This window comes from Cupressus sempervirens, chromosome 3 (genome assembly GCF_028749045.1).
Source record: "Cupressus sempervirens isolate cs-2001-9-10 chromosome 3, ASM2874904v1, whole genome shotgun sequence".
Taxonomy (NCBI): Eukaryota; Viridiplantae; Streptophyta; class Pinopsida; order Cupressales; family Cupressaceae; genus Cupressus; species Cupressus sempervirens.
Window position 1 is genome coordinate 700,493,781 of NC_143120.1, and position 26,261 is coordinate 700,520,041.

Here is a 26,261-nt window from a genome sequence, read left to right on the forward strand (position 1 = left end):
GTGTGTGTGTGTGTATGTATATGTAATATAATATATATATTATATGTATTATACATTATATAATAATATATTACATATATGGTTAATATATTAATATTACATATATGCTTAAAGGTGAGTTATACATATAGTTAACTAAAGATGATTAACTATAGGAACATGTCTCTTGCAGAGACATGTCTCCTCTTCTCATATTTATATGAGATCCAAATCTGCATTTGGAAATCATCAATCACATTGGCAATATTACTACATTTGCAGAAACGATCCTAGAAAAATAACAATTGAGACTTATTTTTTTTCACATTGCTTGAATAAATTTTCTGACCAATGTACATGCCACAATAGAAGGGATGCATTCTTGATCAAGAATAGCCCATAGCATATTTATGATAGGTGGGGATATTATATCCATCCCCTCAATACATGAAAGCATAATATTCTCCATGGCAAAGAAAATCTTATTATCGTGGCTCTCTTTTATCATGACCAAAAAGCGATGAAACATATTGTGGACCAAATCTTGCTATCCTAGCTCTAAGAGGAGGTTACATACTTAGACATGTTGTAGCTGCTAGCTTGATCTCAGTGTCATGGCGTCTCAACAAACTGGGTTGTCTTAAGGTGACCTCAATCGGTGCAAGGTCCTCTGTACGAATCTTGAAGGTGATTGGTTCACCTTACTCAAACATTCTTCCAATATATCTAATGGAATATCAACACTATTGCTAAGATATTTGCCAATCTTTTGTATTGCACGCAACATCTGACCACCATTTTCCATCACTCGATACCATGATTCCCCTAACAAGTTGTTAGGATCACTAGTTTTGGTATCACTATGATGTATTGAATGACACACCTCAATGGCACGGATCTTCCACCCTACTTAGTAACACATTGCCACCACACCAGTCAACATTGCTACCTACTAGTCAACATACTGCCACCTGACACTAACACCCTTCAATGATGGTTAGCCTCCAATATTTCCGTATGGTGTATGATGTGTCTACTAGGCTATTTAGTTAATGAGACCTCAGTCGTATGTTGATGCTTCAACCTTGAACAAAGAACAAAACCTTGCGCGTAGGGTATGTATGGGTTTGACAACGAAGTATGTAGTCGGGAAGATATCTTGATACAATGAGTATTATTACACTAGATTATAGTACAAATGAACACTACAAATATAATGTCCCTGTTTTTGCTCGACTTGGATAGAATCCCCCGGAGTAATTTTATTAAGAGATTTATTTAAATTATTAACTATTAATTAAGTTTGATTAAAAAAAATTAAATGTGGAACTTTATAAAAAGGAAGTGAAGGCTTAAATGATTAATGACTATAAAGTAAGTTTAACTTGATTAATGTTATATTGGAGGACTTTCTTATTTAGCAGCTTATTATTTCCTATGACTCCTTTATTAAGGCTTTTGGGCATCATTATTTCCATAGGAGAATTTACAATTAAAAGATTATAATCTTTTGAACTTTATTGAGAGGGGAAAATTATTAATTTTTCAATGTCAAAAGCCAACAGCAAAAGACAATGTTATATCATCAAATATTTAAACTTTATAATCTTTGTCGTGTATGCCTGGGAGGTGTATCGTTGAAGCTAAGGGGAAGAGTGGCGTTGAAGCCTCTGGTTTGTTTTAGCAACCTGGAAGCATTGAAGCAAGGAATGCATGTGAATCGGATATCATTATGCATACTTGTGAATTTGGTACCAAGGGTTTGAATTCGTTGTTAGTATGAGAATGGTGAATTCTCAAAACTACATCACACTTTGAAGTTTGAACTGGTGTTGCCAGTGAATTATGCTTGCTTTAACCTCATATCAGAGGTTAGGACTGTGCTTAGAAGGTTCAACTTGTGAAGAGGATTCAGTAATTTCAAATGCAGCTAAAGATACTGTTTAAGGTTGGCATTTTGTTTCTTAACGCAGTCTAAGGCCAGAGGCTGCAATCAATATTTATTTGGCTGCTGTAGATCTCAGTGAAGGTCTGCAATCAATTCTGGAGATGCTGTGGTCATACTCTAGCTGCTGTGGTTATATATACTGGGTCAACAATTCAATTTATTGGTTGCGATATGTGTTTGGAGAGCTTGCATTGAATGGGAAAAAGCTCACTATGAAGTCAGGCGTAGATGTCCTGAAATCTAGTATCCATGTTAAGGTTAAATGCTCACTTATCCTCTGTGTTTCAACTTTTTCATACACATTCCGGCTTTAAGTGCTCATATCCAATACCTCCAGGTCTCAGCGATAATTGCTTGATAGATGAAAGGTGGTGTTGTCGCTAACCGGTTGCCAGGTTCTCATTAATTTCAAATCAATGAATTATAGATATATCTAGTTTTAAATTTTTGCATATAGATTGAAAAGCAAATGGAGTTGATGTGAGTATTGGTGTGCCTTTATAGATAGCTCTTAGTGGAATGAGGAAATAAAGTCTTTTCATTAATTGTATGATGAATAGTTTAACTTTCAAGCATTGCATATATTTTCAGAGAATACAAAAAACATATATTCAGGAAAAAGTTAAAACCAATAAAAAATGCAAAGAATCTCTCAAAATTCTCAAGCATATACAATTCAGCATTAATTTTGAATTTACGGCCAGCTGGGTTCATTACAACAAAGACACAAAATACACGAAGATGAACCAAATATGTGAATGTTGGATCTCTATATATATCGCAGATTACACCAAATTGGTCTTCAAATGAAGACTTTACAGATTAAGGCTCAATGTGAAATATCAGAATGATATCTCCAACGACAGACTAGGATGCTTGCTAACTACTGAAACTGCGAATATAGAATAGGGAAGATCTTCCACCTCCGAAACTGCATACAGACCACCTTTAGCCTTCGACTTCGAGAAATACAAAGAAAACATAAACTCTGTGATGCCTACCTACAGTGCCAGCCAATGCCATATAAAGGCCTCCATGAAATTCTTCGAAAGTTACAAATAGGCTGACAAACATTAGTTTTATTATTTTATTAAGTGGGCCCCCTTTATTAATTAATTAAAGGCCCTTAATAATAATATTTAAATTTTGGACCTCTTAATTAATTAATCTAATTAAGACACTTTATGGAGATTGGGGACATTATATGTTGGTATGGTTCCTGTTTCCCCTCAATAAATATTTGTTGCAAAATTTCAAACTTACTGTCATCACAAAGGGCAATATCCATGTAGCTATACATAACAAGCTGCAGATTTAAGAGAAGAGAATTATGGGAAACTGCAGTTTTGCTTACATAGACATCTGACTTCATCCTGGCTATAGTTTTTGGCATTTGTATGTCTATGATCTGTGCCATTCATGTTGTATGACGGGTTGCCCAGAAGATTGTTGCATGAGTTCATTATGGATGCTTTAGTCTCTTCTTTATTGCAAAACTTTAAAATTATTGCCTTTATGAAGCACAATATCCATCTTGCTCTACTGGCATAAGTATGTTGATTCCCAGAGTTGAGCAATTAACATAAACTGTGGTTTTTCTCATGTCAGTTTGTTGCTTTGCCTTCATTCCAGTTTTTGCATGTCCATTGTAGATGCCATTCATGTTGCATGGTGGGTTGTTCAGAAGACTGTTGTATGGGTTCAGTAAGGATGGTTTTTTTCTCTTTTTTGTCATCAAGATTAGTTGTAGCCTGCTTGAAGTTGGCAGTGGGTTTCAATTAAACATTACCATTTCCCATCTCACAAACTTCCTCTAGCTACTCCCTCTTTTCGAAAAACCATAACGACTAATCTACATTCGTTATATATTATGCGATCCCCAAAAAGAATGTGACATATGTTGCAAAAAGTGCTTTAATAGTTTTGTTGTATGTTAAATGTAGCTCAATGATAATTGATCCATTCAATTAGAAGTTCTGGTAGGAATACTTTAGCATATATTTACTTGTATTGGTGGAATACAAATATCCATTTGACATGGGGACAAATACTAGACAAGGCATCCACTAATAAATGACAAATAATATACTTACTCTAGTGTAATTAAATATTTCAGATTTCAACAATGACCGAAAGAATTACTTGTGCTTATCCTTTAATGTTAAGAATAAATTTGCACTTTTCTGTGCAGTGTGATTTTTCATTTTGCAAGTCTGCACCTAGAGGTGACTCTCTCTAAAAACTATTTAATGATAGTTATGCATGTGGAATGTAATGTTAAAATTAGAAAGATGGAAATATAAAATTCTCCTGCAATTATTTATTTTTAAATGATCAATTTTCCAATTCCCTTGTAATGTCCTCTTTTGGAATATTTCTGAATTTTGCCCTTAAACCACAATTCCAATTAAAAAATAAAAAATATAATACATTTAAGAGTATATATTTACCAATTGAAATGCCCTTTGTAAGATAATTTCTAGTCTAGGTACTGCACACAATATTTGTCATTGAAATTTGACATTAAATCATAAGCCATGGTAACATTTATTTTAACTAAGCACTAGTATGCATCATAATAGACACATTATTCACATTAAAAATCTAATTAAGGCAATAGACATTTCAATGCGGATTCTAATGACAATCTCATTAGGAATTCATTGAAATATTTGCAAACCACAGTCATAAATGTTGGTTGCCTTTGTACTGCAAGAACATGGAATGTTAGTCACCCTTCCATCGGTCAGTTCACCTTGGAGGTTGGCTGTCCTTGATCAATCTGAAGAGCATGGAAGGCCAGTCTTCCATTCCTCCTCCTAGACCACAAGCATGGTCTCTTGTACTGTGTAAGCATGGAAGGTGGCTTGTCCTTCCTTCCGTTAGTTCACCTTGTAGGCTGGTCATCCTCCTCGAGCCCAAGAGCATGGAGACTTGGTCTTCCATTCCATCTTGGGGCATACTTGATAAGAGCATTGAGGCCGGTCTTCCTTCACCTCTTATGAACTCATATGGCTCACCATCCTAACTATTTGCAATCAGTTTCTCTAAATTCAAATAGATTATTAAACGAATCCCCTATCATATATAATAAATAGAAGCATTTAGAATATTCACAAGATTATGATTTTCTGCAAAATTATTATTATATGAACACATACATATATGTCTATATTTAACTTCTTTTTTCACAAATTTTTTCTTTAATCAAGCTGTTGCTATTGAATGTTTACTTCTCTTGATTCAGACCTGATTTCTTATTTTCTGATCTGCCTTTTCTTGATCACCCCACCTTCCTTACTTTTATACCTTCCATGGTGGGGAAGGTCACATCTTTTAGTTTTTAAAAGGTACATTTGTTTGCAATTGCTGCCTTTTTCTTTTCAGTTGTTGCTCTTTGTTGCGCGTCTTTATGATTGATGCTTTTTTGGCAGAATAATTAATTGATAAATATCTTAAAATAACTTTCTATGAAGATCTTTTTCAGAACTTTTAGCGCACTCCTTTATTTTATCTTGAGTTACAATTTTAATCCAAAGTTTATTTTGCCTTTAGTTTGAAGGGAGTTATCTCAACAAAATAACCAAGAATTAGAAATTTTGCAAGATATGTAACTAAGATGAGCTTTCTCTCATCTTCTGAGAGGCAAAATAATAATTACAAAAAGGTTATTTGGTTGGCCTTATGTTACCACTATTTCACAGTTACTCTCCAGTGAAAGAAATGGTGATCTTTCCACATTTTAAGACAAGGATTAGAATCATGTCAATACACCTATGGCCTTAAATGCAATGTTATCTTTTGAAATGAATCTATGTCTTTTCGGTCTATTGTCACCAGATCAATTAGTGAGTCTCTCTCTCATATGTATGACATTAGATTGTGCCCTTGAAAATGAAGAAAATTATTTTGTGAACAATATAGTATATCAAGCTTGCTTTGTATGCAAGGAAACTATTTTTAGTGCAAAACGTTGTAAAAACTATAAATAAATTTGTTTTCAATTGTAATTTTATCATAATTGCTGTAAAAATTGCTTTTCAAGAGTTGTTTTCTTTTGTGTTGTCTTATGCTTTGTCTATTGAATAACTTTGTGAAATACTGCAAGGTTTGTATTGTTGCATTCAAAGATAGATAATTACAGCTTTAGTTGCAATTTCTATCCAGTTGTTGATATTTTTGTGTGTGTGGGGTCATAAATCCAATTCAAGTTTGTGCTCTTCTTTCTAGTTTCTGTTTTTAGGTAGATGAAATGAGTGTATTTTTGCTTTTTCTAGATTATGTTTCCCACGTGCGTTAATAAATCTGAAAACATCTTCTTTTGTGCGGAAGTGCTTTTTAGCTTTGTGTCTGAGCCTGAGATTTAAAGGACACTTTTTCTTCACACGCTAAAAGAAATCATGCTTGTTATAGGTATTTTTGTAATTTTCTTTATTATCATTTCCTTTGCTCTCCATAATGGAACTTCCCCTTATAAATTTGAATATTGTTTCTACTTTAAATGCTGTTCTGTTTTGTATTATATTTAAAGGTAAAATAAAAATGATAATGTGACTAGGGTATTCCCTTCTGCCACACTTAATCAAAAGGTTGAGTAGGTTTTAGGAAAAAAACATTTTGTAAGCTGTTAAAATCAGCAAAGCTTGTACAGCTCAATAGAGTTTTAAACATGTTAGGATGAATGTGGTGTATGAGAGAGCACATAAAATTTGCATAATTTTCTCAGTTTCACAAAATCTAATCATGTAAACAATTTACGTAGCTGAGTTTCTATATCTAGTAGATAGTGGTTGTGTGGTTTGTAACTTTGTATTGTCATATTTTTCATATATAAATGTTTTCATCAATCAAATGCTTTTGTTTGGTTACAGAGATGCATCCCGTGCCTTTGTCTCAGGAAACTTTACAGGTGAGTGTGATTTTGGGTTCTTTTTCATTAATATCAAGGTTTGAATGTTTAAATGTGGTTGTTTAAGGACATAACTGAATCTTGTAATAGCTGCTAATAATCTGATTGACAGTAACCCTAGTTTGGAAAGAGGGTAGCATTAAATCTGAAACATAGGAATAGAGATAAAATTTTGAAAGAACTTATGGAATTTTAAACCGTAAAACCCAGATCTGAAAACTAAAAGTTTGAAATGATAAATGCAATCAGTAGTTTATAAGAACCACTATAAATATATGCAATGTCAAATGATTTTGAGATCTACTAAATGATCAAAGGGATGGCATGCCAAAGGAGGTCCAGTGTGTTATGAGAACAAACAATTTGTATTTTTTCTTATGAATAATGACTGAAGTACTGTGAGAAAATGGACAAACAATCACATTTAGCATAACAATCACTGGAATAGCATATTAGAATTATATAGATAGACCACTGGGTAGAAGAGCTTCTCAATAAGTCTGTTAGATTTTTGCAGAAGCTCTTCTATTTAGTCTCATGAACCATGAAGACTTGGTGCTCATCGTAGACAGTTTATACTAATTTACAAATTTGCAGGCTTGATTTAGAATATAGAGGTGATTGTAGGACCTAACAAAAACTGGAAAACTTTTTTTAAACCTAGAAGCCATTATAATAATTAGCTGTTTGCATATTTAAGTAGGTATGGAGATGGAAGACAAGGTTGATGGCTGCGAGAAGACTTATTTTTCTTCTTCAGCATATTTGTCTTGCAGACCGTTTCATTTTCTGGTGCATCCTGGCATGATTGTTTATATTTGGGATGTTACTATCTGCACATAGTGGTATACCATAATAAAAATTAGTCTCGCTGCAATTTCAACCATGAGTGGTTGATAACATTGTAAATCCAATATTGAATAGGGCTTGATGTATAGTGAGACTATGAGATGACATATACTGATAAAATTCCCAAGTACTCTCGGATTGGTTGTGCTTCCTTGAGAAGCAATAGACCCATTGTGACAAGTGTGAGGCAAAAGTAGAAATTGTTTTGCAAGTTGTTTTGTGGGCTATGATTATGCTAGGTGAGGTAACTGATCATTCTTGATGATCTAGTGAGGTGTGATTGCCTAGTTGTGTCAGAGTATGGTCACGTGCCTTTGTCATGTCCTTCTAAGATAGAATTTTGATTAATAAGATAATATTATTAAATTAATAATGATAATAAAATCATATTACAATTAATATTAATATAAAAATGAGAAATAGTATTAAAATAATATTATAATATATAAAAATAAATAATAATATAATTTATTAAATAATAATAAAATCACAATGGATGAATAAATAAATAAAATTGACTACAAGAGATAATATTGTAGAAAGTAAATAAGTTAATAAATAATATAATATATAATAATACAAATTAATTAAATCTAATGAAATTAAAGATATATGTACCTTCAAAATAAGATATAAAAGAGAGGAGAGTTCATTTCAAAAGGAAAGGAGGGAGAGGAGGAAAAGCTAGGAGTAAAAGAAGGAACAATGGAGGAGGAAAGTGATGTGAAGAAAATAAGGAAGTGACTTTCTCTAAAGGTATCAATGATATTGAAAGGATGTGACTCTTTGAAAGGGTCATAATTAGGAATGGTTGTGACTCTTCAAAAATGTTGTAATTATAAAGTGTTGTGACTTTTTGAAAGGATTATAATTATGAAGGGGTGTGACTTTCGAATGGATTATGATTATAAAGGAGAATATAAATACAATAGGATTTCTTCAAAAAGAGGAGGAAATAAATAATCTTATATGATTCTAAGATCTATTATATCTATATGATATACATATTTATATATATGAATATTGTTCATATATCAATAACTGTTGTAGTTATCATTTACAATAATGAATTTTTAATATCAACTATAATAGCAAAATCAGAAATATATATCTACATTTCAATCCTACTACTATTTGGCTAAGGAAGGAAGAGTTTAGTGCTACCAAGGAGGAGCTTGCATAAATCCAAGCTAATGGATCTTATCCCAATAGAGGGTAGGGGTTAGCGTTTTGTAAATCTTTGTGAAATGGACTTGGACCTATAAATTTTAAGGAGTCCATAGCTGGTGTCTAGGCAACTTGGATACCATCTATATTCTTCTTCTATAAATCCCAGTAACAACATCATTTGATAACCGAAATGACATATTATGAACATGACAATTGATTAAACAAAGTATCAGTAATGGTTGACCCAAAAAGGGGACACTAGACTCCTTAGGTGACATGATGTAATCAAACTACTGATTGGCCTTAAATAGCAATAGCACTAATGATACCTATTTTATTGTAACTGTTTGGAGCTCTTATATTGCATCTGGAGTGTCAAACAAAGGTGGAGTTCAACGCTGAAAAATAGATTTAGATAAGATAATTTACAAGATAGAGAGCTCAAATTTGCTGTCTCCAACATCCTTGGTAATTGTATTGGGTCAAAGAGGTTTGAGCTTGCTATAAGGTTTTGTAAATCTTTGCTTCTGCAGACAAACTCTTACCTTATTACATGCGAATCATGATGTTGCTTGTATTCAGCACGAATTATCGGCAAAAGTTAATTCACTTGCTAATAAATCAGCTAAATGTGTTCAATGGATTAGTGATTTTGGAATGTCCCACATTATGATATTCAAATGTGCCCTAGATTACAATTTTTCTTCAAGCAAGGCTTAGAGATAACTTTCGATTTGATTGAAGCCTTGTAACATAGTTAGGGTTCATTTATAATCATAATGTCATAGTTAGATATCTTTAATGAGAAAATAAACATATATGAAGAATGAAGATTAAATCATTAGATTCGTAGACCCAACTCGATGAGGTGTCCCAAAAACCTCCTACCCTAGGTCCAAGAGCCGGTATACCATACCTCTTGGCTTCATCTAGCCCGTGCCATATATATGAGGTGGTGTACCTAGTATGTGAGTTGATCTCTATTTTCTTCCATCTTGCCACTCCTCTCATGCTTCAAATGATTATGGAATGCTTACAATTGGGTGCCTTGAAGTCTATCTTTCCTAAGCCCAAAAGTATTCCACTTTGTACCCCTTTGGTTCCATGGGGACTCCCTGGTGACAACCATGAGGTGGAATGCTTAGAAGGTGACCTCATCACTGTTCTCTTGACCGTGACTACCTCATTTCCCCCTACCATGGCTAATTGCAACAAACAAAAGGCATACACATAACTTTATATTACAACATTGAAATGCATATTAGATCACATGCATGCTGATGTATATAATTATGTGTATGCCAACCAATAAGCTGATACATTCTATTGTATTCCTAGAATAGTGAAACATGATAGTTGAAATCAATGTTATGAAGATTATTTGTACACACATACAATCACTTTTACCATCATAGTTCTGACCCACATATTAAACTTAATAAAAAAAATCATAACCGGGTTTCTTATGTAAGATATTGTTATACAATGCCCACACCCAGATTGCAGATCTGATTGATAATCTATTCTTTCATCTTTGATTCTTCATTGTGTGTATTGTGGCTTTTCAATCATCCACTCTAAAGTTTTGAAGACCTAAATGTGAAAATTACTACATCCAAATCCTTTGAGAAAAAAATAATGGAAAAGAGTTACTAACCCTATGTTATATCACTTTATAAAAAATAAATTTAATTGTTGAATAACAAGTGTTATTAATGAGTTACGGATTGAAACATAGTCAAAGAAAAAAATCAAAGTCAAAGTAAATGAAAACTGGAAGGGGAAAATTTTTCTCTAAGCACTATGTACCCATGGACCCTTTCCTAACTAGTAACTACAATTACGAGTCTTTTAAAATTCCATTATGTCACTCAAGGGTTCAAGGCTGCCACTGTCACATGTAATTTTCAGTCGTCAGATTCAGCACTGTTTGCACGTCTTTAACTCGTGCATTCCCACGGAAAACTTGTCAATATGCCATTATATTTCCTTGGCTGCCACTGTCACATGTAACAAACTGGGTGTAGCTGGTTGTTCAGACTATATTACCAGCACTTCAATTCGTTTCCAAGGTTGAAGATTGTGGACACTGTGTGACGAATCATGAAAGCATACACACTGTACAGTAGTCCAGAAATATGGCCCTAATTTGAATTCCACACCCTGAATGATCACGGAGTGAACAGCAAAATCCAGCAGGCACAAAAGGGAGTATGAGATTCAGCCTCTGACTGTGTTCGGCAATAGATAAAGCTCACCATCTCAGCGAGCCAATTGATGGTGATGATTTGTGGTGGTGCCTTCACTTTCACTGTTTATTATATTTGCATTTATTAAATGGATAAATCAATTATTGTTGCATTTATTGGAACTTTTCCAAGCTGTCAGTCTTACCCCTGTGTCAACTGGTAACTTGTGGGACGCTCTGAAATTGTTCAGGCAAAGGGGAAAAGAATTCGGTATGAGACATCACAGCTTCCTGCCAAAGTCTCCAGTATAATAGGCTATTGGCTAATTAATGCCTGTAGAGAAAATAAATACCTAATCTGAATATTGATTTGTGATAATTCAAACACTACACATCATATGATCTTCAAACATTCAATATTTGAAATTGCTTAATTCATACTTAATAACTAGTGGTTTTTTGGGAGTGGAGTCCTGATGAGTTCGAGGGGCAGCAATGATAAGTTACACATAGAGGGGGTGTGGGAAAATGTTTTTATAATCTCCCTTTCTCGGATCATCTTATACTTTTCCCTAAAAACAAAGGGCATAGTGTAATTAGAGATATAATCCTCGCCCAATAATAAGATGAGATAAGCCTGTTTTGATAACCAGCAACCAAACTAGATAATAATGGAGACATAATTCATTAGATACATCCATTTCTAGGGTTAACAAATATATATCAAATCTAAATGATTGTGTGGGAGCTCAACTATCGTGAGAGTTGTGATAGAAGACATGATGAGGTACCCCAAATATCCTCTACCTGGGCCCAATAGCAGGACCTTGTTCTCTTTGGGCTCATGGTCCTTAACCATCTTTATGAGATGATGTACCTAGTGAGCTCTATACATTGTTCTCCATCATGTCAACCTCTTACCTCTTATGATTGTGGATCCTTTCTAGTTCACTCCAAAAATTGATCAATGTGGGGTTGGTAAGGGAGGCCGCAATATGGTGCCCTTAAAATGACCCTCAACCCATGGCCCGATTCACATAAAAATACCTCAAACACCTTCCACTGTTTCCCCTCCTTGCATTCTTGTTCTTCCCTCCACATGATAGGGTTTTGTATGCAGAAATTCATATTTTATATATGCATAGATATTGAGATTCAAGTAGCATTGACTGCATAAAATCTGATGTGCATGTATATATATATTCACTTCTATGTATAATTCACATAAAAATACATAACAGCTAGTTCTTCACACTACAATAATTTAGGAGATTATAAACAGATCACCCTGCTATATATATGATTACTTCTGCTGTTTCTTTCACGCCCTTAAATTCTATTTTTGGGTACACATTTCTATTTCTTCCTTGAGACAGAAGTTATATTTCTTCAAGAATCATATCCCTTCTGGACTTTGATGAATCTCAGCACCTTGCAAAATCACATCTCTTCCTTAAACATATTCTTTGTTAGCATTAACTCGCATCTTGTTGGAGGTAATTACCTTGCTACTTTATCAACATTTAGTTATTCCAACTGATGCTAATAATATTTTCTTTAATATCCACCTGCTTCAGGCTGGGTAACAATCTCTACCTTAAATATGCTGGTTGCTGGTGTCTGCTGCTTATGGCAGGTCCACTGCTCTAAATCACAGCTCTCTATTTGTTTTTCTGATGCCCCTTTGTTTAGGATGTTGGATTATTCCATGTATTTTTCTAAATATTGTGTATTGTCCAAGATATTCAAATACAAATCACTATCTGAAAAAATTACAAATCTTTAAATGTCCAGAGCCTTTGGAGTGATTGAGCGACTTCTGAACATCTTTGGAATGATAATCAATAGTTTCAACTTCAAAAAGAATTTTAAATTTTAGCAAACTGTTCATAACGTTTAATCTATAGTTACAACTTTTCATGATTGTTCCTTAGTATAATTTCTCTATTGGGTTACATGCAGGGGACGGATTAACAGATCAGGTGAAAGATTTAGCCAACACAGAGGTAAAATGCCATTGTGGACTGTTTTTGTTTTATGCTTCTTGTTTTCAAGAAAAATCCTTAAATGAGTGCCTAGATGGTTCATTGAAGGTTTGCCCTTTCCAAGTTGTGCAGTGAGTGTGGTTGGTTGATAATCTCTCAGTCTTTATGTTTATGACAGTTTTATGCTAGAGATTCAAATAGCTTAAGGAGGTGGGATTATATATGGGAAGATGTGGTTGTGCAACCTCAATAAAGTATCTGACATGATTTCTTATTCTGTTTGAAGCATACAATTACGAGTTCCAAATGTGATATTGGCTAAATGATTAGATACATTTGAGCTTTATCAAATTATACAATGACACACAGTCAGAATTTAAATTGTTGACTCTTTCCCTCCTTTATTTGGAAAATATCTCACAATCTTACCAATTTGGTATATCATGGTTCACTTCTGTGTTACGTGTCTTGATGACAAAAATGAATCTTTTGAAAGCAGTGGATGGAACTCTGGAGTTATTTTCTGTGTGTAGAACTTGCATCTCCTCTTCTAAACATGATGACATGTTAATGATCAAGATGATGGTGATAACTACATCACAAATACCAAGATGAGCTGGAAAATATTGCTGATATATTTGGTGAAATAGCTTGTAAAGGTTTAATAAGTTTGATCAGCTATGTTTGAGCTTACGATAAAATTTATATTAGAGCTGTTGTCCATCTAGAAGTATTCATTTTTATGGGTCATGCTACTTGAATAGTTGCATAGAAAGGAAAATAACAAGAATAACTCATGAGATGGTAGTTAAGAAAAGAGAAAATATAATGTAACCCATGGTAGGAAGTTATCTATCACCACTGCAAAGAGCAGAAACTTATATGCACACATACAACAGGAAGCTGATAATATCTTTTTTGGAACTTGGCCTGAAATAATTTTACAGTAATGTTCTAAGAGTTTCAAAGACTTAAATATGACAATGCTCTGTAGACTAGAGAACTTTATCATAACAATACCCCAAGATACTGGAGGTCATTCTCTATCATAACACTTCCTCAAGAAGTTAAGTGTAAGGTGTTGAGTCCAAGAATTTCTTTTTATTACTGCTCAGTAGTTCAAGGACTTCATTATATGAACAAAATAAGTAATTTGAGGTCAGAAGTTGTTCCAACTTCCAAGTATTTCATGATATGAGTGCCCCAAGGCATTTTCAGATTTCACTCTTTTCATGATGACCATAATTTTTAGTTCAGATATTTCTGCAGCAGGTGATGTACAAAAAATGCATCGACATTTGTTTAATGGAAATTCCCAAGAGCCCTAGAAAGCTCAAGAGCATTAATCAAATTAATTAAGAAATTTTCTAAATATCTTTTCAGTGAAATGCATGAAAGCTTTTGTCCGATGTTTTGGGTAAGCTACCTTACAGTCGTTAGAACTTAGGGCAATTGAATGTGGGGAGGAATCATAGATCACAAGATTATAGCTTATTAGTATATTCTTAAAAGGCTAGAATGGCAAAAAAAGAGGGTTTGGTAGGTTAAAAAAGTTTTATAATTTGTTGTATGGCTTTTAGTTTTAAGTTATAAAACTATAAATTGATATGATTCCAAACTGAGCTGAATATAAGTAACAAGGAAGGTTAGCCAAATTTTTATTAATATAGAGGTTTTTCTGATTCGGTCAATTTTGGATTATATAGGGACCCACTCCCATTAAATTGATAAGCTTAATACAATAAAGAAAGAAAGCCAAGTCTTTCTGGCTCTAAAATTGTATGCTACACAGGGCCTACAATAGATACATGCATAAATCTACCAAACAATCAGCACCTTTCTGAGATCTATCTATTTGACAGACATGGATTAGAAGCCTCCTCCTCTGCAACAACTTACACCCCAGGGTCAGGAGGAGACTGATGAGTGGCTTTTGTGATTCTATACTTAAAAATAGATGGAAACTTGTAGAGGAGTGGAATTTCCTCACAGCCATCATAGAGAATATCTGAATAATGTATAGTTTGACAACATTTAAAGCTAAATCTTTGATAGAACAGTGCCAGCAATACATGCCACTTGGGAGACAATGAGAAAAAGCGTTTGAGATCAGAATCTACTCTACCTGCATCAGTGAGCTTCGGCACCTTCCAATTCTTATAGACCTTCCTCATAGCTCACTGTTATTAGATAGACATTATTAGAAGGGAGGATTCAACTGAGGATCCAGTCCCTCATGTTATAATCTAGAACATGGGAACCCAATTGCTGGTAAAATAGTTAGAAATTGAGGCTCTAGTCCTCTGCATTGTAGAAATGCAAAGTCCCTCCTCCCTCAAAATCTCTCTAACAAAACTTAGGGATACCAAATCCAAATTAAAAATGTGTCTGAGATACCTACACATAGAACACCGCCATTGGATGAGACACAACCAACAAAGCCATGTTTCATCTTTATCCTGCTATAATCTCAATGCCACCTGCACTGGACCAAACAGAAAAAAAAGAAGAATAGAGAAAACAAGAGTGAAGGCCCTGATGAATAGGCAATATGCATGACACTGACCTGGGCATTCAGCTGCCAATATGAATGCAGCATGAAGGAGGTCTTCTCTGGACAAAATAATGGCTCTTGGTGTTGAATAAATGGTAGCTTTGGTCAGATATTGAAATGATGATTGATTTCATGATGTATATATATGTGTGTATGTATATCAGCCTCTGTATATTCTGATATACATAAGACACATACATATTACATTTAGTCATATCATTACTTTCATAGATTTTTGGAAAATCAATCATCATGTTTCTATATGATTGAGGAACCATAAATTCTAAGTATATGATCGATCTGCACTTAGAGACTATTAAATTGCAGATTGTAGTTGATTGATGTTTCATATCAAATCCTGATCGAGCATTATGATCAGCAATGAGAAACAGATTGGATATTTATCATGTTTGAGCAAGATCACTTTCAATCTTAATTAATTAATTGGTATTTGTTAAGAATTCAAACCTGATTAGAGACCAGGCATGGAAAGGCACCTCTTCACGAGACATACCCATGAACGGGCATGTCTCCACCTTTTGGAGACATGTCCGCTCATGGATGTCTTTTCATATCCTATATAATGCAGATCCTCCGATCCCAAGGAGATGCATCAGAATCAATTAGTGCTCCGCCCTTTGGAGTTCGGTGACTACAAATTTAAGATTCAGAATTCTTTTGATAAATCAATGTTGTTGTAGTTGTATTATACAAAGGAGATGAAAGCTCCTTTTATAGATTTACAAAACGATGTTTCTAAAAGAAACAACTGTGAACTAAAGACGAAATATAAACTACCTAATAAACTAAAGTAACTAAGATGACCATTAAAGAAACATTATAATAGTCTAATATCCTCCCTTAATGGTCATCGTCTAACTGTTGTCATTTGGTCTCAAATTATTCAAAACATTTTGCTGCTGCTGAGACTCACCCTGGATTTGTAAAATGTAAATGATTGAGAGGCCAAAATCTGCTCAAACATGAACAGATAAGGGTGTCCCCTTCTTCAGAATGCTTTGCAACAAAAGACAAGAACCTGCCACTGATTTTGCCATTGAGATGAGTTTGCCACTGACCCTCCCAAAATTTGAAAAACATCTGACCATAAATCATCACAAAAACATTCAACCCGAAGTTGGATAATGAAGCTGCTCTTCCCTGAATATAGAGACAAACACTAAGAACAACTAGCCTGATTTTGAGGAAAAATCGTCAAACTCTCCAAACTTTGCAAGTGAGTATGATGCTCCAAAAAAATTGCAAAATGTCATGATTTTTTAGGAGAAAATCGGCAAAACCAAATACGATTTTTGAGGTGAAGAATTGATAAAAAACAAACAACAGAATCCGAGACATGAATCAGAGAATATAAAGCTTCATTTTTTAGGAAAACTAGTAAAACCCAACAAATAATTTTTGATGAAATAATTAAAAACCCACAAAGGAATCTCATGCGGCTTCGCGAATTACATAATCAATTTTTTTTTTGAGGGAAAAAATTATGAAAACCCATAAGAACCTTTACACAACAAAACACGAGGCTTTGCGTGGAGGGGTGTTGTATGGTATACATATGGAACTTGAAATGCTAATTATGAAGTAATGTTTTAGTAGAACATAACAAATTGAAATACTTGAACATGGCAAAATTGCAACATGAATTATAACTATTGAACATTCAACATAGTAACATGTTGCATATCAAAAATCAAAATTCAAATAAAATTCAAGTACCCATCCTAGTGGCAACATGGTTGTAGAATGGCGGAGGTAGGGTTACTTAGGTACTCAAGTACTTGGTGCGGGGACCTGTTGGGGACGGGTACTTTGAGGTTTGAGAGGGGGGTGCCAGTCCTCGTGTTACACTGAAAATTAGAGACTTTTGCCCAAATTGAGAAATTGCGCAATGAAAACCGTTAACCAGGCTTGTGATTTTCAGCAAAAAGCTTCGAAGATGAACCACAAAAAATTCATAAAATGTTAGTTTTAGGGGATTGCTGCAAGTGTAATGGGATTGCTATGAATTTGGTATGTGTGTTCCAAATGCAACATCCACCTAGATTTATATATAGAGAATAGACCATGAATAGACACGTCCCTTCATAGGATATATCTTATATATATATCGTTATTATTTCTTTTTTTCAATTTTTAATAAGTCTATTTTTCTGAGCTCACCTTCTTGCTTTCGTATTAATTGCAATCTTGCAAGAGAAAGCATTTTCTTTTGGTGCCTATGTTATTATCATACTAATTCTTCAGGATCATTATATGATAGGTCATTGATCGTGTGAAAATTAACACTATTGCAATCACTGATTATTAATCTCCTATCGTAAATGATTTTTAAATTGTCGAAAATAAATTCACAACTAATATCAAAAAATAACACAACTGCAACTTCACCAATAAAATACAGAAAGAAATTCAGAACACAAAGAACACAATATTTTTGGACAAATCGTCCCTGGAAAAACCCCTAAGGGAAAACCAATTCTACAAATGGAAAATATATTAACTTTAGCAAATCAAGAGATACAAACTTCCTTTCTTCTCATTGGCAAAATTCAAACAACCTTCTAATTTCTCTTGTTGATATTCTCCACTGCTATCCCCAACACTATCATTGCGCCCTTACTAACACTACAAGATTGTTTGCTATCACTGCAAACTCATTTGCCAACATTGCAAATGCTTCTACAACTCTTGTTGTTCTGTTCTATTCTCCAAATGCCTCCCTTGATCCCCTTTTATACTATTTAACCAAGAGGTTTCTAGTTGCTTCTTGATAAAGACAACTCAACCAAGAAATTTCTAGTTGCTTCCTAACCAAGAAGCTTCTAGTTGCTTCCTAACCAAAAAGTTTCTAGTTGCTTCTAGAAGGAGTCAATTAATTAACAAATATTTGTCCTAACTCTAACAATTATTCGCTAATTAATCACATATGGATGAACAACTGTCCAAGCTACCTAAAACTAACATATGGTAAATCCTTGCTATAACTGTAAATATACCTTTCCATTGTTTTTAAATAAAAATGTTAGGCTATTGTTGAAAACATTGATACCCTGATCATTTCATGCTTGCTCAACCATATTACGATCCTTACATTTTTCATATTTGATAATCCTTCTTAGGTGATTATTCATGATCATTTTAATCCGTGCTACCTGGTCAAAGTAAACAAATTTGGTTATCTAGTTCACAATACAAGGAAATTTTTGGATTCAATTTTTGTATTCTTGGTAGTTAGTTGAAGCCAAGTTGAAGCCATTTATCATTATAACGAAATTTTTTTTTTTTTAAATTCAACAGTACAGTAAACTTCTATGCATATTCCCTCTTTTGGCACTCATCTGAAATTGCTAAGTTAAATGGCACTGCCCTGTTAACTGGTGCATCTTTGAGTATTTAAAAAAATTCATATAAAAATTCTTCCACTATCTAGTTACCAAGTGATAAGAATGGTTATATAATTTTTTCAATTCTTGGTTTTGTGAATTTGCATATTTGATATATCTAAACTAATCATAATCCAATGAATACTATATTCTCTCGAAGTTTGATATATAGATACCATCATAGCAATAGCAGACCGGAATTTTTCATAGTTCACGGTGATTAATAGCCCTTGACTGTTAACTTCCTTGGCCTGTTTCTTTGTAGAATGCCTGTTGTTGGATAACTCAGGCCTTGGTTTTTAAGAGCAATTAACTTTTGTTGCAATAGATCATTCTGCATTCTTAACTCTTGAATCTCCTTTTGCATTTCAAGGAGAAGCTCGTAGTGTTCAATTTTGACTTCCCCTTCATTTGCAATATTGCTGACCTGTAATATCATGATACTCCCCATCAAAAATCATTTTATTGACCAGTTCCAAATAAAACTAAACTGTTAAAATAGCAATTGATTAAAATCTAGTCATAACTTACCTTTGTAGGAATCTCTTTTGCTCGATTTGCCCAGTGAAGAGTGTTTTTCGTTTCTATATAAGCTAAATTATTTGGACTGATATTTGCAATAATGGCAGTTTGGCAATTTCCACCTAATGAGTCCTGCAATCATGCAACGCCTATCATGGTCAGTTGACCCTTAAAAGATCCTGCCAAGATAGTTTTTCCTTTTTTATATTCAAACATTTTCAATTGTTATGTAGATATATGCTGTGCAAATTCCTTATAATGGCTTACATCATATTCCTTATAATGTCATTCTAAAAGCTTACAAGTGAGAAAAGTAGAAATTGGGAAAAATCTTAAGGATAATAATTTTCACACCTTGAGAAGTTGAGTTAGTTTTGAATCTCTGTAAGGTATGTGTCTTTTCCTTTCTACTAGAGCATTTATGCAGCTGCTAAGGGCCAAGAGTGATTTGTTTATGTTGGCTCCTTCCGCACATCTGACTGTCCTTTGATTTGTGGCCGTAGCCCTCTCAGACCCTGCCAAATCTACTAGAGATAGTTTACCCTTGCAAGTTTCAGTGTTTGATCCCCCATCCACTTTCCATTCCACCATAACCTGCAATAATAATCAAAACAATTTAAAAACAATTTAAGTTATGATCCTACATAATCTTGAAGACTGAAATATTCCAAATTAGAGGACTTGTATTATGAAGTGCAAACCTGAATAATAGCATGAGATCGAGATGAAGTCTCATTCATTCGAGTGGACGCTATAGTTCTGTTCTTATTTCCTTGTTGAAGTAATTCCATTACCTGCATGCAAGCTTATTTAGACAAGTTTGTTGTATGATTTGTATTCTCTGTTGTGTATCCAAATTTAACAGGAAAGTGAAAATCACACCTCTTTGGTTGAATAAGTCCTGCATTGTGTGATCCCTAGCAACGATACATTGCCCTGAAAGAACGAAAGTTCATTTAGGTCAATAAAAGAAACCCCAAATGCTCACACAAAGAGCTTGAGATTGGACTAAAGAAAACCTGTTTATCCTCTCTCAGAACAAGAGGCCTGCCGGGGGAGAGGAGATCCTTCACAGATTCATTGTAAATCTCAATATATGAAAGCACAACCACTGGTTCTTGGTAACACTTTTGCTGCCCAATTTTTGTAAAGATATCTTTTATCGACATGGTCACCACTCCTGGGTTCTCAATGGTTCCCAACATTGTATGAGTTTTGCCTGCCCCTGTAGCTCCATAACAAAACACACATGCATTTTTTCCATGGAGAACAGCATCAACAAGCTCTCCAGTGCTGCACACATTCATTCCAATCAATTACACAACATTCTATAGAATTCAGTACAACTACAAACAATATTAAAATGGAAGCTATTCTAAATTTTTCTTTTCTAGACAGCCTGCATGTTTGCATATTGTATTATCCACAATAGGAATTGAGTAATATCTAATTGAATTGCTTTTCTCAAATGCTTCATGCATAGTAATTGAAATATTTTTGTCACAAAACAAGATTAGATCACAAGAAATATCAGATATATTAGCGACAATTAAATACAAACACTTAACCAAGTGAATCTATTATTCACTTCTAGTGTAAGTATCACAGATATTTCTGACATGTAAATCAATTCAACATAGAAAACCGGCAATAAACTTCTAATATACGGTGCTCAATAAGCTCTTAGAAATTCTCTAGGGCGGGAGAGTAGAAATTAAGAGAGAGGGCCAAGAAAATTCGGTTTGTATTATTTCCTGAAGAAAATGAAGCCTATTTTATGCATGGTTCGAATGCATGTATTATTTCCTGGAGAAAATTCAGTTTGCATGGTTGGAATGCATGCATTATTTCCTGGAGAAAATGAAGCCTATTTTATGCAACGCGAAGTATGCAAAGAAAGTGGGGCAAATGAGGAAATTCACTACCTTGCATTGTAAACTTCTTGTTGCTCAACAGATTCATGGAAAATTGCATCGAATTTGTAAGTCTGAGTGCCATTCTTCTTGGAACTTGAAATTTCCTTGTTTCCAGTTTCTTTCAGCAAGAGGTCCTTGTCGCTCACGGCACCAACACAACTACGGGCACCCATTTTTTCTTCTTTTTTCGACAGAGGTCTGACCCTTACATAAACCTTAATCCTTTCTGTAAGCTCGGAAACGTTTTTCCTTCTGCTCTTCCTACTCTTGCCACTAACTCGAAATCGTTCATCTGTAGAGTCACAAGATAATTCCTCTGACAACTCAAAGCAGAGCCCTGAATTTTCCACACTGAGAGAATTGCTGCAAAGCGGAGTCAACAGTTCCTTTTCTGCCACTGTTGTTGAAATGCTTGTGCTACTCTGCTCCAATCTACTTTCAAGCATAGACTTTGGAGGTTCTGCTACTTCAGAGGCTTCACTGAGGGGCTCGGCATTTTTGTCCGAGTGAATTTGCCTCTGCTTCAAGCTCTTAAACCCCTCCTTGAAAAGAGCAAAAGCAGTAGAACATGTCCTTTTATATGAATCCGTATGAGAATGGCTCTTCGCCTTCTCCGGAGATGATTTAGAAGTGCTGCAGCTCCACAGTGAACAAGCATATATGATACCCAAGAAGAGCGTTGGAAACAGGAAAACCAGAGAATTTAAACAACAGAATTCCATGCTATCATAAACAGGGCTCATTTTCAAGAATGCCTCGCTCTGTCCTTGAACATATAGTCAATGAACAAAGAAGAAGAATTTGAAATTTGAAGCACATTTTCCATAATTTATAATCAGTCGGCCACCATCTTTGACAAACAGCATAAAGTTAGCTGATAGAAAACGTCTCTCAATTATTTCCGGGCCTTCCAAGGTCTGACAATAGGATTTTGCTTGCAGTTCGGGCAATACAATGTTGCTGTCCATAATTGTTTTTCAATTTAAAGTTAGCAGTGAACGTTAAAATGTCTGCGGATTTTGCTGGCCGTAATTATTTTCCATCTTGAAGAGTATCCGCCATTCATCGCTCCATTGATTTCTCAGTGAACAGCATTAAAGTGATTGAATATATAAATATAAAACTACATTTAAATCTAATTTTGGAAGTAATATCCAACTATAAGATACATTTCATTGTCTCCATATTGAATTTTATAAATGCTCTAGTTTTTGCAGTGAGTAGGTGCATTGGTTACACTGAGAAATACGTTTGTTGTTGGCTTTTGAGATGCATTCTATGTGGTTGATGTGAATTGTCTTAAGGAAACCTTATATGACTGCAAATTATGCAATGGTTACGTGGAGTGTTGATGTAGATTGTGTCAATATAGTTTTAAAAATTTAATTACACAATTATTGAGATCAATTATTTTATTATATTACTATGAAAATATTGCTAGATTATAGTAAACATTATCTTTTGACCAAACTCACCGTCATCATTCCCTTGAGCTTTTTCACCTGTAGTGTCCCTCCCGCTTCATCCTCTGCAAATCTCATTCCTTTTGGAGACCTTTGTCTTCTTGGTACCCTGGTTGAATTTAATCTTTCAATTTCTCCAGTGATCTTTCTTACTTCCTTAAATCTTCTCCTTCTCTTCCTAGCCTCAAATCTCCACACCAAAGGAGTAAATTTATTGTTTTCAACCATTTCCACATGCACATAGTCATCCACATAATTCCTTCCTAACCCTAAAACTACTCTGATAGCAATGAATCTAGTCCCAACAAGGAATCTTCGAGTTAATATTTTAGACCACTTTTTTTTGCAGTTAATAATTTTAAACCACTTGTGACGCTTAATTTCATTGCTGCGATTAAATCTGCTCCCTAGACGCTTACTAGGATCCTTCTGCAACAACCCTTGAGGCTTACTAGGATCTGCCTATTGTTGTAGGCCAAGGGAGGCTGACCAATAACCATTTCATAAAGAAGTATGCCAACACTCCACCAATAGGAAATTTTATCATGACCTTTACAAAGTATGAATTTAGGTGCCATATACACTATTGTCCCACACATAGAATTGGACCACATTTATTCATCAACTTTGGATGTCATTGTACAATTCTTTTGAACAAAGATCCAATACTATGTGTGGCCATATACTTTTATTCGAGATCTAAATCCAGAGTCGAACACAATCTTGATTTTGTCTCGAATGAATTTGAACTATAAAAGGATGTTCCACCTATGTCAAGATATCCCTCTCTACTTTCATGTAGTCCACATGATTCTCTATAATAATTTTATCCTTTCGCATTACTAATTTCATGGTGTATATATATCACTTGTTGCTCCCTTTCATCTCACCTGGAACACCTTACAAAAATGGTGTTTCATATTACAACACTAATTACACCACTGCGTCAGATGTGATTCCTCAGTCCTCATTTGGGGAGGAAGTGGTGAAATTTTCTCCTGCAAGAATTTACTACACATAGTCGCATACATCTGAAGGTAGTTCGATATTCATCAAGCAAGTTTAAAACTATGATGGATACTAACTGTTGTTTTAGTGAATTGATAAGAGCCAATGGAGCATGATCTTTCCAAGAGCTCAACTAAAATGTGGCGTGCATGGGGTCTGTGATGCTCATGGGGTGTGCTTCAGTGCAAGAGACATTGAATTCTGCAGTTGTAATTAAGCATTCTATCCTGCAAATTATCGGGCGTGGAATTCACGTAAGTGCCGGTTGAGTAGCTATGTTTGGCAGAATCCATTGAGCTGTGCAAATGCTATAATGGCAGGGCGGTTCCTCCGATTCACCAATGTATCTTTGGCCGATGAATAACCTCCTCAATATACACAAAGATTTATTCTAAAAGGATGTAAAAGTGTATGCCTCAATAATTTCTCCTTCTTGGCCCTCACTGATTCCAATCCTGTTATTTGTAAATTACGGTTTGGCGATCTACTAAGCATGCAGGCTAAGGATAATTCATCCCAGGGAGAGACATTGTTCATGAGATCGACTTCTTTCAATTTGCAGCAATCGCAATCCAAGGGAGGAAGAAGAAAATAAATTGCACTCTTCAATTCAATTCCTTTGTGCGTTATCATTTTGGGTACTTTGTTTTTTGGTTTTTGACACAAGCATAGAAGAGCCCTCAGAAGATTAAGAATGAAGACATACCAAGATCGAGAACATTCGCCTATTAAGTTAGGTAGTTGTTTAATTTATGAGGACAAAAAGTCATGTCCATACCTCAAGGAATGTTAGGATTGAAGAACACTGAGAGCGCTAGGGTGAGAGTGCAAGGGTGAATTAGGTATTCTAGCTTTTTTAATAACGTCAAACCGATTGCACAAGTACCATATCAAACATGTCAAAATTAAACTAAAACATAATACACAAGCAATCGAAGAACTCATAACACCATATTTGTTTTTTAGGGAAACTCGGTTAAGAAAAAGACCTTGATGGAGATTGTACCCACAAAGATATCAGTAACCCTCCTTCCCTCCCTCTCCCCCTCTCAAACCCCTAACCTCTATCTTTATCTCTATCTAACTCCTAACCCCCTCTCTCTAATCCCTAAACTCCTAATCCTCTAACTCCCTCACTTCCTCCCTCTACCTTTCGCTAACCCCCCATCTCTCTTTGTGTACTAGTTCTACATAACTTGATCGGGTTTAGTAAGACTTGACTGACTTTTGAGATACTATGAACGATGTAGTTAGGACTCAATAACCCAATCAAGTTATTGAAAAGTGTAATTAAAAGAACATGTCAGCGATTATTATGTTGTTTCATTGTGGGCCACAAGATTCTACTTTTGTTTCATGTCTTTCTACATTAGGTATGCAAATATTTGGTCATTTTTGCTTGGGAATGTTGAATTTGATCTATTTTCTTGTGTCCACATGTTATTTTATGTTTGTATCTTGTGATTGAGCATAAAACAATGATGCAAATTTGTTTAAATTTGTATTTGATCGTGTATTTTTGTTAATGTTATTTTTTATATGGCAATTTTCTTGGAAATGATGAATTTGATCTATTTTCTTGTGTCCACATGTTATTAGATGTTTGTATCTTGTGACTGAGCATAAAATAGTGTTTCACATTTGTTTAATTTTGTATTTGATTGTGTATTTATTTCATGTTATTGTTTGTAGGGTGATTTGCATCTACAATCATGGGAAAGACTAAGAGAGGAACTATTGAAAAATGAGAGGCAACAAAGGCACAAACAAGAGATCATATGAGGAGATTATGTGAAGGTATATCATCAAATGCCTCCAATGTAAGTGATGAAAGTCTACTAATTCAAATTGACATGATCAATGCACCTAATGTTGCAAATGAAAATCATGAGCATGCAACTATTGATATTGATGTCACAAATGCACCTAATTCAACAAACAAAAATGTTCAACATACAACAATTGTAATAATTATGACAAATATACTTACACCACCTAATGCACCTAATGTGGCATCTCAAGTTGAAATGATGAATGTACACAATGCAAGTAATGGAAATATAGAGCATGCACCTACATCAACATCTCCTAGAATAATTTGTAGAAAACCAAAGTTTCTAATTGACATCGATGAAAATATTTTGAAGCCAGTGCATGATAAAATGTCAGCAAGAAGTTGTAAAAGAATTGTTAAAAAGATTTGGAATAACTATTTTGAAAAATTAAATCAAAGTAGAAGATCCCAACTTGTTGTTGAAGTGCTTAAAAATCTTAAATTTAGAGAGACAGTGAGAATTTAGGAGTTAAGAACATTTGAAAATAGTAGTGATAGAAGCATTGTTAGAAATATCTTTGATGCATACCAA

General features: G+C 34.4%; 2 protein-coding genes across 3 annotated transcripts; one reads left to right on the forward strand and one right to left on the reverse strand.

The window, feature by feature from the left end:
• Positions 1–1,590: 1,590 nt before the first annotated feature.
• On the forward strand, positions 1,591–25,973 carry LOC149568678 (membrane-associated progesterone-binding protein 4-like). Of its 2 annotated transcripts, none has more exons than XM_089817596.1 (4): positions 1,591–2,184; positions 6,799–6,836; positions 13,006–13,049; positions 25,588–25,973. In XM_089817596.1, exons 1-4 carry the CDS (start codon positions 2,029–2,031, stop codon positions 25,590–25,592), a joined length of 243 nt encoding a protein of 80 aa, XP_089673722.1. In that variant the 5' UTR covers positions 1,591–2,028; the 3' UTR covers positions 25,593–25,973. The 2 variants fall into 2 exon arrangements, with proteins under 2 accessions (XP_089673722.1, XP_089673723.1); XM_089817597.1 differs by lacking the exon at positions 25,588–25,973 and adding an exon at positions 13,207–13,675.
• On the reverse strand, positions 19,051–22,200 carry LOC149568679 (kinesin-like protein KIN-8A). The gene is made up of 7 exons (XM_089817595.1): positions 21,434–22,200; positions 20,528–20,801; positions 20,391–20,444; positions 20,210–20,302; positions 19,863–20,102; positions 19,518–19,640; positions 19,051–19,413 (listed from the first exon to the last, which is right to left on the reverse strand). Exons 1-7 carry the CDS (start codon positions 22,165–22,167, stop codon positions 19,207–19,209), a joined length of 1,725 nt encoding a protein of 574 aa, XP_089673721.1. The 5' UTR covers positions 22,168–22,200; the 3' UTR covers positions 19,051–19,206.
• Positions 25,974–26,261: the final 288 nt, after the last annotated feature.